This window comes from Gossypium raimondii, chromosome 7 (assembly GCF_025698545.1).
Source record: "Gossypium raimondii isolate GPD5lz chromosome 7, ASM2569854v1, whole genome shotgun sequence".
NCBI classification, from domain to species: Eukaryota; Viridiplantae; Streptophyta; class Magnoliopsida; order Malvales; family Malvaceae; genus Gossypium; species Gossypium raimondii.
The window spans coordinates 1,938,344-1,953,543 of record NC_068571.1 but is presented as its reverse complement, the minus strand read 5'-3'; the positions used below and the strand labels follow the sequence as shown (position 1 = coordinate 1,953,543).

General features: G+C 34.1%; 2 protein-coding genes across 5 annotated transcripts; both read right to left on the bottom strand.

Moving 5' to 3' along the window:
• Positions 1 to 701: 701 nt before the first annotated feature.
• LOC105768580 (DNA repair protein UVH3) lies at positions 702 to 9,897 on the bottom strand. Of its 4 annotated transcripts, XM_052633245.1 has the most exons (18): positions 9,658 to 9,897; positions 9,323 to 9,573; positions 8,762 to 8,943; positions 8,573 to 8,651; positions 8,268 to 8,345; positions 8,003 to 8,112; positions 7,810 to 7,921; positions 7,558 to 7,635; positions 7,402 to 7,455; positions 6,688 to 6,872; positions 4,701 to 6,489; positions 4,039 to 4,233; positions 3,469 to 3,554; positions 2,947 to 3,262; positions 2,713 to 2,849; positions 2,438 to 2,522; positions 1,727 to 2,260; positions 702 to 1,622 (listed from the first exon to the last, which is right to left on the bottom strand). In XM_052633245.1, exons 1-18 carry the CDS (start codon positions 9,743 to 9,745, stop codon positions 870 to 872), a joined length of 5,112 nt encoding a protein of 1,703 aa, XP_052489205.1. In that variant the 5' UTR covers positions 9,746 to 9,897; the 3' UTR covers positions 702 to 869. The 4 variants fall into 4 exon arrangements, with proteins under 4 accessions (XP_052489205.1, XP_052489206.1, XP_012444060.1 ...); XM_052633246.1 differs by lacking the exons at positions 8,573 to 8,651; positions 8,762 to 8,943; positions 9,323 to 9,573; positions 9,658 to 9,897 and having other exon boundaries at positions 7,810 to 7,913; positions 8,003 to 8,103; positions 8,268 to 8,332; XM_012588606.2 differs by lacking the exons at positions 8,268 to 8,345; positions 8,573 to 8,651; positions 8,762 to 8,943; positions 9,323 to 9,573; positions 9,658 to 9,897 and having other exon boundaries at positions 7,810 to 7,913; positions 8,003 to 8,118.
• A 1,149-nt stretch (positions 9,898 to 11,046) lies between these two features.
• On the bottom strand, positions 11,047 to 15,004 carry LOC105768606 (uncharacterized). Its single transcript, XM_012588628.2, has 6 exons — positions 14,898 to 15,004; positions 14,617 to 14,746; positions 14,361 to 14,530; positions 13,502 to 13,787; positions 12,727 to 12,896; positions 11,047 to 11,276 (listed from the first exon to the last, which is right to left on the bottom strand). The coding sequence occupies exons 1-6, from the start codon at positions 14,920 to 14,922 to the stop codon at positions 11,119 to 11,121; spliced, it is 939 nt and encodes a 312-aa protein (XP_012444082.1). The 5' UTR covers positions 14,923 to 15,004; the 3' UTR covers positions 11,047 to 11,118.
• Positions 15,005 to 15,200: the final 196 nt, after the last annotated feature.

The following is a 15,200-nucleotide window of genomic DNA, read 5'->3' as shown; positions in this document are numbered from 1 at the left end:
TAATTAATATAATATTTTCTATAACATAATAAATATTCAAGTCAAGTCAGATCAGGCTCAAGTAAAAAATATATTGCCTAAGACTCGACCCATATAAAAAATGGATCTTAATTTTTACTCAAATACATTTTTCAAGCCTCATATTTTGTCCAAATTTTTTTATTTTTCAGACAGACTTTTAAGTGTGAAGGTTAATTCAACCCATGAACAGTACTAGATAGCTTTAGTTTTCACTAATATTAAACCTGCTACTAAATTGTGCATCCCATCTCACTAACTTCGAATCCAGCTTGTCTCAATCCTGCTGGCTTTAATCCTGTAAGCTTCAGATCCCATAACCTTTCATTTATCTTATTAGATTCCTACTAAAAAAGAGATTAAATTTCTTCAACTCTTTAAAACTTTTTAGATTTTTTTTGGTTAAAGAAAAAGAAAAAGAATATATATCACTCCTTAATATATAGTTTCTTTTCTCATATTTGATTAAATTCTATAAGCATATATATATATATATATATATATATATATATATATATATTCCCAAGACCTTGGAAGTGTTTTATTTTCTTCTTTTTTTAATAAAGTGAATTTATCTATTTTTTTAAAAATCATTTTTTAGAATTCTTTTTCAACACAGCCTCAACTTTGCGGGCCGCTACATTCAAATGTCCAACTTTGAATCTAACTAACTTCGATCCCACTAGCTTTAATCCTGTTAGCTTATAAGGATGGATATTGTTGCGATTTCGCAACTCAATCAAAGTCTACAATGGATGGCTACATATGCAAGCTTCAATAACGAATCCTACTGTCAGTTTAGCATGACTAATTCCCAGGCTGTATAGAAAAGCTAGAAAGTAGACTGCAGTTTACCTCCTCCTGCGCTTCCTCTTCAAGCTAGGCATTGCGCTTAGACCACTGATGAATGTTGTTCCGACATCACTTGCCTCCGGAAGTGATGCACTTTCCTTGGAATCATCTTTATTTGCAGCATTCCGATGGTTTAGATTCAGAGCATCATTTGCTTCATCAGGTGTCTTCCCTCCATTTTGAAGTTTATCCAGTAGTGATCCTTCAGCATTGACAGATGGTTCAGCTGAATCAATGTTATCGTCAGCTTTGTCCATAAAAGCAAAGCAGTTTGAAGACTCAGTAGCTTGTACAGGATCTTCATAGTTACCGGCATCTGGGTTACCGATTGTCTCACTTTCTTCCATGCAAAATCCACCTCCCATTTTCAGGTAATCATTGGCTGATCCGGTTTCAGAAAAGGGATTGACATCTTGGCTTGTATCAGGTTGATCAATGTCTCCTTCCATGTAAAATCCACCTCCCATTTTCAGGTAATCATTAGTTGGTTCAGTTTCAAGATCAACGTCTTGGTTAGCATCAGGTAGATCAGTTCCTCTCTCGTCCATACAAAATCCGCCTCCTGTTTCGAGATAGTCTCCATAGATGTTGTCAAGAGAAGGCTCTCTAGCTTCACACTGAATCTTTTCCTTTACATCTTCACCAGCTTCTTTCTCCATTGCATCTTCACCAGAGGATTCTTTATGGCTCAAGCCACCCTCGTCTTCTAGGTCCTTCACAGTGTAATTCACAGGGTTTCGAGTGTGCATGGACTGAAGAAACGAATGGTGTTGAAGCAAATCATTATATCCCAAAAATGAATTCAATTGGAGTCCTTTTCAGGAGCAATTAAACCAAGAAAATGAAAATAGCTTACCCTTCGCACTTCCCGTGGCTGATCTAACTTCTCCCCATCAACTTCCTGGTTAACATTGCCGCTATCACCACCAGAAGAGCTGGTTTCAAACTGCTGAAAACCAGAACTTCCTTTACGCCTTCTTCCTTCCCCACCACCTCTACCTCTTCCATTCCCAGCTGATTGTTTGTTGGTTTCTCGCCTGCGCAACGTCTGCAGTTGTGGTTCTGGAGTTCTCATCTCAAATGAAACATCCTTTCCAGAGCTCTGCCGTTTCCTTGATGTCTTAGGCACTGATTTGTCCGTGGATTTACTCTGACATCGAGAAGCAATGTCCTCTTTCTTGTTTGAAGGTTCCCCTGATTTATCATCTCCACTTTGAACTGGACTAGCTCTTCTCTTTCTCCTACTTTTAGAAACTTGTTGCATGCCATCATCTATCAACTCCGAGGATTGGTTTCCAGTGATTCCTTTAACAGCTTTCTTAATTCTCTTGCTACGTATTTTAGCAAATCTTTCATTGAAAGTGTAAAAGGCTTCCATTCGCAATTGAGTCTCCATTAAACAAGTACAAAATTGTATCAGGGATTTCATCTATGACAAGCCCTTGAATAAAAAAAAAACCATGAACAGTCACCAGAACTGTTCGTGACTCTACTTGGTGCAGCTGCAAATGCTTTTGAGTGAATCATGTTGACATCATGTACATATGAGAAAGAGAAGTAATCTAACCTCTCGTTTTTCGGACTCTCTTAAAACAGGCAGCAGCAACTCATCTGATTTCTGACTACCCCATCCAAACTTCTCCCAGCACAGTCTGCATGCAATCGAAGCAAATCAGAAAATAATTACCACATACTTTCATATCCACATAGCAGACTCCAGTAAGAACCAAAAAGGTGTTTATATTTAGAATTGTTCTTAAAACGTTTGCTAAAAAGCAGAGCTTCAAACATACTTTAAGGGCATGTTTTTAAAAGATAAGATCAAACTGTAAGGTAACTCACTTGCGAAGAACAAAAAGATCTGGCCTTCCCCATGTGAATGGTTCAGTTGACTTATCTACTTGTGGCAAAGAATATGCAGAAATAACTGCTTCACTTGGGAATGATGAGGGTATGTGCCAGTTTTTGCTCACATTTCTCTGTTAATTATAGAATAATAAATTCATAAAACACAGAAAGAAAAATGATAATTTTGTGATAAGGCAATAGAAAATAATGAGGAAATAAGGTATTCACATGCTTATCCATGAAAATCTGCTTTATATCATCGGTACAATCTGTAGACTGCATGTTCTTGTCAGCTTGAAAACTGTTCTGGTCAAGTGAAGACGTTCCATTGTTGCTTTCAGATCCTCTCGTGCTGGTTTTTGTACCATTTACATCTTTTTCTGTGGATTTTGGCCCTCTTTTCCTTGCACTAGATCCTTCTTGCACATTGAGCTTCCCCAAGATAGTAGGATCAGGGGACTCAATCCACTCCCGGAATTTATGAAGTCCATCTTCTTCTGGGAATGCATTCACTACCTCAATAGCATTAACAATACCAATTCCACTGCAATTTAATGTACATCAGTGAGCGGACTTTCAATGCAGAAGATCATCAAACTAAGAACTAAATACTGACAATAAATGCAACCAATAAAAACATAAACAATTCCAAAAGAAGCAGATCTAGGAAAAGCGTTGGGAATGAAAAGGTAAAATTGTATTTCTTTTAATTCATGAATTCAGTAGAGTCAAAATGCCTCCATTATTCACCTAACCCCTTCAGTGTAGTCACTCCCAAGAAGCAATGCCATTCGCATTAACTTTTCCCTTGTCAAACCAAGTTCCTTCTCAATGTCCTGGACCAAGAGAGAGAGCACAAGAGAAACAAGTTAAACCAAAAAAAAAAAAGAAAAAACAGAGGAAAAGGGAGGGGGGAGAAGAAGAGAAACCTAATAAACACACAAGCCCTAATAATGCAAAAAAGGTCAACAGTGAATGATCTTTCCAGGAAAAGAAAATAAAAATAAGAAAAAGAAACATCATCACAATAAGGCAAAAGATGCCCAGATTGTATATGTGATAAAGAAGCCAGAAGGCCAAGGAAAAAGGAATAGGAAAATGACACATGAAATTTTGCATTAGAAAGATCTAGGAAAATTATCAAAACCTTCGAAAAGTCCAAATCCACCCAACTGAGTAGAGCCTTTTCACTGTTATGAAGCCCCCCCAAAAATGGTGTATAAAATTAATCTTACTCTATGAAAGAGTTACTTAAAATGAAAAGTAATTGAGGGACAAGAAGAAAATAAGAACTGCTTGATAGCTTTGTCGAATCCTGACCTGCATAAAGTAAGTCTCCACATATTTCCTATCATCAAATATATTCTTGTAAACACTTCGTGCCCCAAACAAGAATACATCAGAATCATCAGTGACAACACCATCAACAAGGTTTGTTAGCTCCATATAAGCACATTGAGCTTCTGCCTCCATCGGTGCAATAATGTAGGGTAAGCCAAACATTTGCAGCAGTTCCTGCAGAGCATTATGTCACCAAATATTAGGCAGAGAGCAACTAACATTCAAATACACCTAAATCTCTCAATATGAACCACATCAAGTTAGATACAGTTTTCATGACTGTTCTCTACCATGTTATACCCCTTTTGTTAAGCAGCTAGCACACTAGAAAGTACATTATAAGAAGAAAACTAACCAAACATGAGGGGCAGAGCACATTAATTCCAACTTTCAAGCAGCGTGTCTCATGTATTTTTATGTGCAAACTAAATGTTCAGAAATACATAATCATTAACTTTTTTGCCTAAGACCCTTTCCACAGTATTATAGACTTCAAATGCTATCTTACCAAATATTTGGCTTCCACAACATGTTAGTAATGACTCCAGAATCCATAAAGATAAATAACAAGCCAATGCAAGAGATCCGTTGATCATGAAAATGGATGTTCTAAAATGTAAACAGAAATTCAGAACAAACACCTGACACTCTGCGAACATTTCACTACTGACAGATTCTGCATTACGTTCAAGCTTCCTCTGCTCATCTACCATATTGATACATTCCTGATCTAGAATTAGCAGCTCCTCATCCAAGCTAGCCTTTGAGAACTTAATTTCTTCATTATCATTGCCCTTAATGGTAGACATGTCTGTATGCTGCTCTGCTTTGTTGACACAATTTTCATAAGTTATATCCCCTGACAGTTCTTGCTCAATGTGAAGATCAGATATTACTTTATTTGCAGATGACTGCACCGTGGGAATGGATAAGTTAACTGTGTCAACTGATTGCTGCGATGGTTTAGCTTCAAAATCAATTTTCTTATCTTGATCCAGAATTTCAGCTTCAATACTACTTTTATTGTCACTGACCAGGTTAGATGGTTCATCTTCAGAACCAGTTTTCTTATCAACCTGAATGGTATCAGGAATGTCACCATGTGCTGCATCAAAACTATGAGAATTATCCTTAAACCAACTGTCAGAGATGGTAGACAACCCGTCAACCTCCTTAGAAACATCCAAGTGTTTCCCAGTAGGAAAATCGACCTCCTTCTCCAGTGTTGCAACAAATTCTGCAGTTTCATTGTGCCTTGATTGCTCAGAATGAGAACCATCAGATCTTTCAGAAAATTTACTCAATATTGTCATGTTTTTATCAGAATTATGTACAGGTGATGGGCTCTCAGGAGAATTAAAGGTTTCTGATATACTTGGTTCATTCACAGTACATGGCTTCCGGGGTCTATCTAAATTTTCACAAGACTTATTCTGCCAATTAACAGCATCCCCTGGAAAACTACTTGCACCTGTATCACCTTTCTCGTGCAGAGATCCAAAATCTTCATCCAAGTTTTCTCCTAAGTTTTTTGATTCAATAACATCAGAAGGAAAAGAATTAGATTTTTCAACACCTACATCTGTTAGACTTCTCCTTATTGCCTCCTGTAGATCAGACTCCTCTTCCCAGTAACCTTTAGAGAGCATTCTACCTGATTCAACAGGTCCAGAGGAACTCTTGGGAGCATCAGAAGGCTCTTCCTCCCATTCCACTTCACTATCATCAGTAATATTGCTTTCCTTATTCAAAAGATTATGTTCAGCATTCATACCAGGAGTAACACCATCCCATTTTCCTTCAACCACTCCTTCCTCCCACTCAAAATCTGAATCAGAACCCGAAGGCTGCTTTCTCAAAGATTTTTCCTCAGGAGAAGGTAGTGTTACAGGTTCACCTGCTGCTAAGCGTGCAAAAATATCATCATCATCAAAATACTCCGTCTTTCCATCATCCTCAAAAGTTATTTCCATACAAGATTCAGTTTCAAAAGCAGACTGCTGATTGCTCTCATTCACATTTACAGATTCACCATTATCATCATGTGAAGTTTCTACAAACTGATTTCCATTAGATACACTCTTTGAAGCATCAATTTTGCTCTTATCTGGAACAGACTTCACATTCACACCCTTATTCAAATTTGTTCTTTCCTTCTCAATCTCTTTCATCAAATCTAAGTTCCTTTGTAAATCACGAGTCATACGAATTCCCATACCTCTCACTCTACTGACACGTATACGGCCTGTCGCATCAACATATGTCCCAACATCTTCATCAGGAGCACTAGTAGATTCATCAGGGACTGATTCTGCCGCCACATTGGACTTACAGCTTGATTTAACACTACCCAGAAAACCTGAAGGATGATCTGAATGTCTCTCTTGTTGCTTATCTTCATCAATCTCTTTTCTAGCAGACGTAAGTGCCCTGGAAAATTTAAGAACGTACTACCCGACATAGTTAAAATTCTTGTAAAAATGCCAAAAATTTAAAAATTAATGAAAGAAAGAAAGAAAGAAAGAAAAGAGCCAGTCCTTGTTAGAAGAAGTTACAAATAGAGCATTAAATTCTGGTTTTAAATAATAAGTTCTTGGTCACATGGAAAACAACAAAATTACCACTTACTGTTTGTCTCCAGTAAATGATGATGAAAAAATAAATTCTCTGTTGGCTTCAGAAGCTATCCTGGAAGTCTGTACACCAGCAACCCCTCGCCCAGCAGCAGCTCTCTGAACTTCATCTATCTCTCGACGGAAAGCAACAGTTTTAAGATAAGACTGTATTTGTAGCTCGGAGAACTTTTCAGGTGCCTAGAGCAGAAAAGAATAAAAGAAATAAGACTCATAAGGCTCAAAAAAAGCTACCTAATCAGAGTGACTATGGTAAAAATTTCATCAGTGAAGTGGTTCTCATAGACATTATTAAGAAATTAAAATCAAATGGTATCCAAGCTACTGTCCAGCATCAACCGAACTTTCAGAAATATTTCCCAATTCTGGCTAAATTTGATGAAATATAAATATGTAGGCATACCAAAATTTTCCTGTGTTAGGTTGAACCTAATGTAATCATTAGCAATGAAACAAATCCTCTCTAAGGCTTCATGGTATTAGTGATATAAAATTAACTTGTTGCTTCCATCATACAGAAACAGCTCAGCACTCAATGTCTGGAAAGAGATGGGGCCAGCTTCTTAAATATAAACCAATAAATATGAATCTAGCTGAGGTTATTGAGTAAATGCCAGTCCATCAAGTACACCTTCAGCAGAATCCTGTAGATTGGGTCATTCAATATGGTATGCATTCCCATTGGATATTAAATCATCAAAGAATGTACCTTTTTAACTTTTTGATACTTTTGTCTATTTTCAGCCATCAATCTTTCCCGCATCTACAAAAAAGAACATTGCAACAATCATCAAAATATATTGTGAAGAAGCTAGAAATCCAGAAATGACAAGAACATATAACCATATTATATATATTTTTTCACCTGACCAAGAAGATCAAGTTGCAGAGATGGAGGCAAAGCAGCTAAAACAGCTGGATCAACATTCCCATGCATTGCTGGCTAATATTAAATGAAATGAAAAGGTCAATAAAGAAATATATAAAAATAAGCTGTCATGAAAGGACTAAATTAATAAGATCAGGTAACCACACAGAAAGTCTTGATTTAGCAAATAGGGCAATAAAAAATTCCACAATAATACTGTTCTCATTATTTTCCAAAGGAAAAACTTACAAGTATCATCTCTTCATCTTCATCACCATCGTCCTCAGAAGGGATGGCTGCAACTGATGTTGATGCATTAGCTAAATTGCTATCTTCCTGGGTTGCAAGAGATGCTGCCAACCTAAATTGACTCATTAAAACAATCAAAACAATCTAGTCAAGAAAAATAGTTCGTCTAAATTCAACTAAAAATGTTGCTTACATTTCATCCAGCTTTTCCTGACTGTAACTAGTTGATGTCATAGCATCGTGTTCTGTGCCACTCCTCTCCTTGTTAGATTGATTCAGGTCATTTAATAAAATCTTCTTACCCTTAGCATCAGTCAGCAATTTAATCAAATACAGGATGTAATCGATATCAAGCATAATAATAAAAAATTTAAAATAATGAAAAAAATAAGTAGAAAACAAAACCTGGAAGACGGACACAACAAAATATCTCAACCAGCCTAAATACAGTTCCCTACCTGCTTAAGAAGCTGTCGTTGCATTGATTGTGGCAATGCCGCTAAAACATCAGGATCAATATTTCCATCAATATCTGGCTGCAAATGCATCAAGTACAATAATCACCATAAACTACATAAGTTGAAAATATCAAAAGCAATGAGCAGTTAAAACACACTTTATTTGACATCCCAAATATAAAGTACTTCTCCAACAAGAACTTGGATAATACTTCCATTAAAGTGGTTCAATCCAGCAGATAACCATGAAAAACAATACTTCCATAAAGATAGTAAATATAAGTATATAGATAGTAAGCTCTAACCAGTATTATCACTTCATCTTCATCTTCATCTTCATCTTCGTTGTGACCCCCATCCTTTGCAATACTAGGCACTTCCAATCTTTAAACAAAATAAAGAAATAAAAAAAATGAGAAAAAGAAAGCACATTTAACAACAAATATGGAAAAATATCCTTAAAACAAAAGGTGTCTATTCAACCGGCAGCTTACTTTTCTTTCAGCTTTACGTCACCTTCTTTTGTCAATTCCACATTGGCATTACATCCCACAAAGTTAGTGTCAGATTGGTTATCTGAAGAAACCATCTTACCCTTATCCTTATTATTATTCTTTTGCATTTTCCTCTGGTTGTCAAGATCCTTTGCCAACTCTTTCAGTCTCATTTGCTTTAGCTATTAATCAATAAAACATAGAACAACAACCCAAAAATGAATAAAGTTTAATCCAAACAGGAAAAGGAACAAACATTTTCTCCACCACACATTAGAAATTATATCTTAACAAGGAAACAAATAGAAAATAAAAATGAATTAGCAATTTTCATTCAATTCAGTTGCTAGAAGTGTTTTTTTTTCAATCTAAAACTTAAAAGATGCTATATTTTTAAGGACAACATTTGAATTCAATTATTCTTTTTAATTAAATACTACTACTTTACTTTCATTTTGTCAACTAGTAAAAAACAATAGTAAATGACCAAATTTAGCCTAAAAAATCAGCATTTCAAATTACAAAGTTGATAATAATAATAAAATGGGGAAAAAAAAGTACCTGATTTAGAAGCAATTTTTCAGCCGTTTTACGGATCTTAGCCTGAGCGTTTTCTCTCTGTCGACGTCGAGCAATGACGGTGCGGCGCTTGAGAATAGGTGTGGCACCGTCGAAGACGAAAACAGGTTTAGTTTTTAGATATAAAAGTTTGCAAATTCTCCTAAAAAACCCTAACAAATGCGCGTTTCGAATCATTTCTCCCTTCTCATCTCGCATCGCTTTCATGAATTGAACCATCCAAATACTTGCATCTTCAAAAACAAAACACACACACACAAAGTAAATAATTTGTTAAAACAATTTAAAATTGCAAGTGTTAGGGATTCAGAGTTCACCGATGGCGAGTTTCTTTCCGGCTAGGGTTTCGACGGACACGCGGCGGCCGACGGGAGCTAGCAGTTCCCATAGACCGTGAACTCCCATTTTGGCTTGCTCAGTAAGAATTCAAAATCTTTTGTTTTTTTTATCGCCGACTTGTATAAGTTTGACATGAAGTTGGTTACCATTGCCGCCAAGAGGCAGAACGATAAATAAACGACGCCGGTTAAGCTTTCTGGTGCTCTTTCATTTTCATTTTCACTTTTTTTTTTCTTTTTTCATTAAAAAAATTTGTTTTAAGTAGACAAGTAGTACTATTAGCTTAAATTTTTAAAGGGATTTAATTTTTTTAATATAATTAATTGTATATGTTATTTATTTATGATTGAATCACTCATCCCATTGCTAAAATATAAAATTTAAAAATTATATTTAATACCATAAAGTATTTATTATATTTATGGTAGTGTTTTTAATATAAATACTTTTTAATATATTAGAAAACTTTTATTTTAACATTTTTTAGTAAATTTAGTCATTATATTTTTAAAATAAAAATTAATTTAAAAAAGTCAAATATGGACAAGTCAAGTTGAGTATAGATTACTTATCTTAAATTGGATCGGGTTTGATAAAAAATAAGTCATTTTTAGACTGAACCAGACCCAAATTTAAAAAATTGATCTAGATTCTAGACACTTTGTATAAACCTAACCTAACTCAACTGGGCCCAACCCATTAACACCATTGATCGTTCGAAAAAAAACATGTTGTACTAGTTAACTGACTGAGAGTGTTACATGATTTACATTTAATGGTGGGCCACATGTCAGGTTAGATATGCTCCATCAACTGTATGGGTGAAGAGCTTGAGGAAGATCCAAGAACTTGTGTCCTCGGGTAAGTATTTATTGTTCTATTTAGTGTTTTCCTTGATAGTAGTTTTAGGAGGAGTTGAATTTGAGTTTTTATAGCTTTTGAGTTGGAACTATAGACGTTTCAAACTCTTTGATCTCCTCTAAGGATACGGGGCCTCGTGCTCATGGTTCCAATGTTCCTTGGGCATGTTGCCTGGGGAGACTTAACTCGTGGTTTGTTACAAACTCTTTAGACCTTTTGGGTATACAAGAAGATCATGGTTAGTGCTCATACGAGGCTTTATCTCCAAGGCACACTCTGACACTCAAGTTAAACAGGTGGCTTATTAGATATTGCATGGATGCTTGGCAACTTGATGTCACGCATCTTGATGACTTAGAAAGTGTCAAGTGTCATTCATTTGTTGGTGGTCTAAGAGCTGCACCAGTGAGTGTACGAGATCTTTTTTGAGTCTAGAAATAAAGGGTTTCTGATAGGTCATATGTAATTCCGTCCCCAATAAAAATAATGTATTTTTAACAACAACCTAACTCAACTCAACCTCACCCCTTTGGTTTTATATTTGTTGTAACAAGACCCATATATCAAAAACACTGAAATCATAAGAAAAGTTTGACATTAGAAACTATAATAATATCAGCTTCAACTATCAAAGTATCATTAACAATGTAGCCTTTTGATCTGTCTTGTAAATCCCGCAGTGAAATGAAGTGTCGAGAACCGAATCCAATACATGATGCAGTAAACCAAGCTGAATCTATAAAAAGTGGGGGAAAGTTAAAAAATGTAATTTTATATATTAGAGAAGTATTTAATTTGTTAAAATTTATTTAAAGAAACCTTTGTATTTTTCTTTTAAGTTAAATAAATTTTTATTCTATAATTTTTATGTATAAAAAGCCTCTATTGTAAGGTTGAAATATTTTTTTTATTTTAAATCATTTTGCATTTTATTGACACAAAAATTGGCATGATAAATCAATTAATTCTTAATTCGATTGACATAAACATTGTTGTCAATGTAGGAGAATGTGGGTTTGAATGCGCTCAACATTTATAGGTTGAGAAAATGTGATTTAGTAAATCCTATTTTAAATATTAAAAAATGTATACAAATGTTTATATCTATATTTATTTATATTAAGTTTTTAATTAGGTTGGTATCACGGGGCAACCAAACATCAACTTAGGGTGAGTTTGGATGGGAGGTGTGTTTACCTATGGTTAGTGTAAAAACAGTGGTGGCAGTGAGATTAGGTAATATAGCGATACTGTACGGTGAGACAAAAAGTAAGCTAAACGCACCGCACCACGTCCAATCACCCATCCAAACCCACCATTAGTTGAGAATTATTAAAATATCTATTTATATACGAAGCAAGAAATATTAGTACGAGAGTATTTTTGTCTTTTCATATTTTAATAAAATAATATTATGATAAGTTTTAAACTTTTAATTTAACCATTCAATCAAATAGTTTTGGTTTTAATATAATTTTTTTATAAATATAATTTGTACGTATATATTTTTTCACCCATATTGTGGAGTGTGTCCTAATCTAGTATCAATAATTTATTGGAAAAATACCTCTCCATCTCTCTCAATTTCAAAATTGAGCAAATGGATCTCTCTAAAAAATAAAACAATTTAATCCTTATCAATTTTGAAAGTGAGCAACTAAGGACGATTAATAATGACATTAATGTCTTCATTCAATTGTATATGTTTTTATTAGTATAGTAACAAATTTAGCATTCGATGTTTACATATTTTATCATTTTGGCTTTAATTCTAAATAATTCAACAAATTTAGCTTCAACATTTACACATTTAGACAAATGTTATGGATAAATTTGTTAAATTAGGACTAAATTGATAGAATATGTAAATTTTGAGGGCTAAATTTAGTATTATACCAATTAAAATCTTGTACAACTGATGGAAAATATTAAAAGCCGTGATTAATTATCCTTAGTTGCTCACTTTCAAATTGACAAAGATTAAATAAATTTTTTGAAAAGGACTAATTTACCCAATTTTAAAATTGAAAAGAGACTAGAAAAGCCTTTTTACCTTTTTTATGAATATTATATTTATTTCAATTATTATAATTCATATTATAATTATGTTACTTTCTATGTTTTATTTGATTTATTTTCACTATTATATTCAAAATTATGGGTGTAAAAGAAAAAGGTAAAATTACCTGTAAATTCCCTGGTGTTAATGGAATTGAAACTGTCTCTGACCCTAAACTTGTATTTTGCGTACACTTTTCCTTTAGGTGGAAGCTTTTGAGCCTCAACCAAACCCAAGAACACAGAAAGTGCATTGTTCTTCGCTGTTCCGTTTCCTCTAGGGTAAACTATCAATTCCCTGTATTTTTAGTAACCAAAAAGAAAAAAAAAACACCAATAAGAGATGATATCTAAATAGAGTCACGATTTAATTCCTAATATCGATTTGTATGGGTATAAACGAGATGCTTGCAAACTACTTAAATTTGATTTAGTCATTATCAGATTATTTAGCAAATCGAACTAATGCTTGATTCAAGTAAATTGCAAGCATGATTGAGGTCTTGTTTTTTAAGAAAAAGATTAATACAATTTTTAGTCTCTTAATTTGACAATTAAGTCCACTTTGATATATATATATATATATATAAATATATATTAGTTCACGTTGGTACCTAAACTTAGTAATTAAATCCATTTTGGTCCATGAACTTAGATTTCATTAAGAGTTGATGATGTGAGACAATCTTGGAATGTTACATCATCAAACTTGTACATTTGTCAAGTTCAAAAACCGCAATGAACGTTACTTGTCATGTTCAGATACTAAATTGAATAATAAAAAATGCAGATACCAAAATAGACTTAATTGTTAAGTTCATGAACCAAAATTTATATTAATCTTTTTCATAATTAGTATTGAGAAAACGTAATTTGAACATAATAAGGGAATTATAGGGTTACCATTTTGAGTCTCCAATAGTTTGAACATCAGAGGTATAGCGTTCATAGAATGGCGCTGAATACTGTCGGAGTTGGAAGGTTATGATATTGTTGGGTGGCTGCTTCATCATTGAAAGACGTTCCAATTTCCCCGTTTGTTTGATCACAAATACTTCAACCCCAAATGAGCAACAATCATCAACCAGGTATCCATTTGAAGTTTCATTGAAATGATCCAAAGACAGCAATTGAGCAATGCCCCATTCAGTTTTCATTTGATAATATCGTTTAATCACCCCATCACTTTCTGCCAATATTAAAACAACAACAAATGTTTATTAGAAATATTCATGAGCCAAATCCCATTTGGATAGGTATTCGCCTAACCTATAAAATTGTTGATACATGGTATCAATAAGGGTAGAGAGAAAAGTAAAAATGTTAAGTCGATTCACTCAAATAGGGGTAAAAGCCATCACAAAGAGAGATGGAGAGAGTTTCCTATACATTTTAGGTGGAGTGGAAAGGTTTTTATACGAGGGCTTGAGGTGTCATGTGGGAAAGTCCCATTGATGGATGGGTCTCATTGGTAAAGGTACGTATGTCACATGGTGGAAATGTTGCGCTGGCGAGAGTATCCACATAGGTGATATAACAATTGCACTCCACCGAAAGAGGATGGGAAGTCTACTTTCTCTTTAATCACTTTTTCTCTTAACTGCTCTCCACTTTCTCTAGGTGAATCAACTTAACACCTTCGCTCATCTCCTTTCCTTTATTAATACTCGAAATATATTAAAAATAATTCATAAACCAACATCAATTCGAGCCATAAACATGTTCAATTATTTGTATGCATGCACGTATAAAAGAGATACACCTTCAATGGTTAAGTATTTGTCACGAATTTGATCAAGAATGAAAAACCTAAAGTTAACATTTACTTCCCAAGTACGAGGAAAATATTGGGTGTCTTCAATTTGTAAGTAAAGAGAGATGAAGCCTTCGCCATTGCTTTTCTTGTTTCCATTGGGGTAGAGTGACAACCTCCTGTAGAAAAAAAAATGATGAATTATGTTTGCCCATCTAACCTAGATTTATATATAAGAAATTCTTATGTAAAACAGAAAAGCTACCATTTATAATTCTGAACATCAAATGCATGGGATTCATACTTCTCCACCCCTGTATCAACCAATAAAGAGAATGACTCTATACTGAATATATAGTGAGCTGGTGGAACATCTCTTGTAATTCTTCTTATTTCTACAAAACATCATCAACAATTTTAGTCATGATATTAACAAGTTTAAAAGAATACCGAAACAAAAAGAATTTTTTGATTAAAATGTATTTATTTGATCGATCATTCAGATAAATCGTAAAATTATTTTAGAAAAAAAAAATCAAAACATACCAGGTTTTCTCAGAAACTCTTCCATGAAAAATTTTTTTATCGCACGTAGGATATTTAAGTTTTAAATTATACATGAAATATTGTTTCTTTTTGTAAAAGAGCCTTAGGTATTCCATTGGATTCTTAACTTGCAAAACTTCATAAAAAAAGACCTCTTCGAGAGGATATTCTTGTCCCATAAACACAAATGACTTAAGGAAATGCCTATGAACATCTAACCCATTTTGCTTAACTTCTTTGCATTTAAAAAGGAATAAAAACAACTTCTTTATTTCAACCATTAGAATCTTATCTTAAGCATAA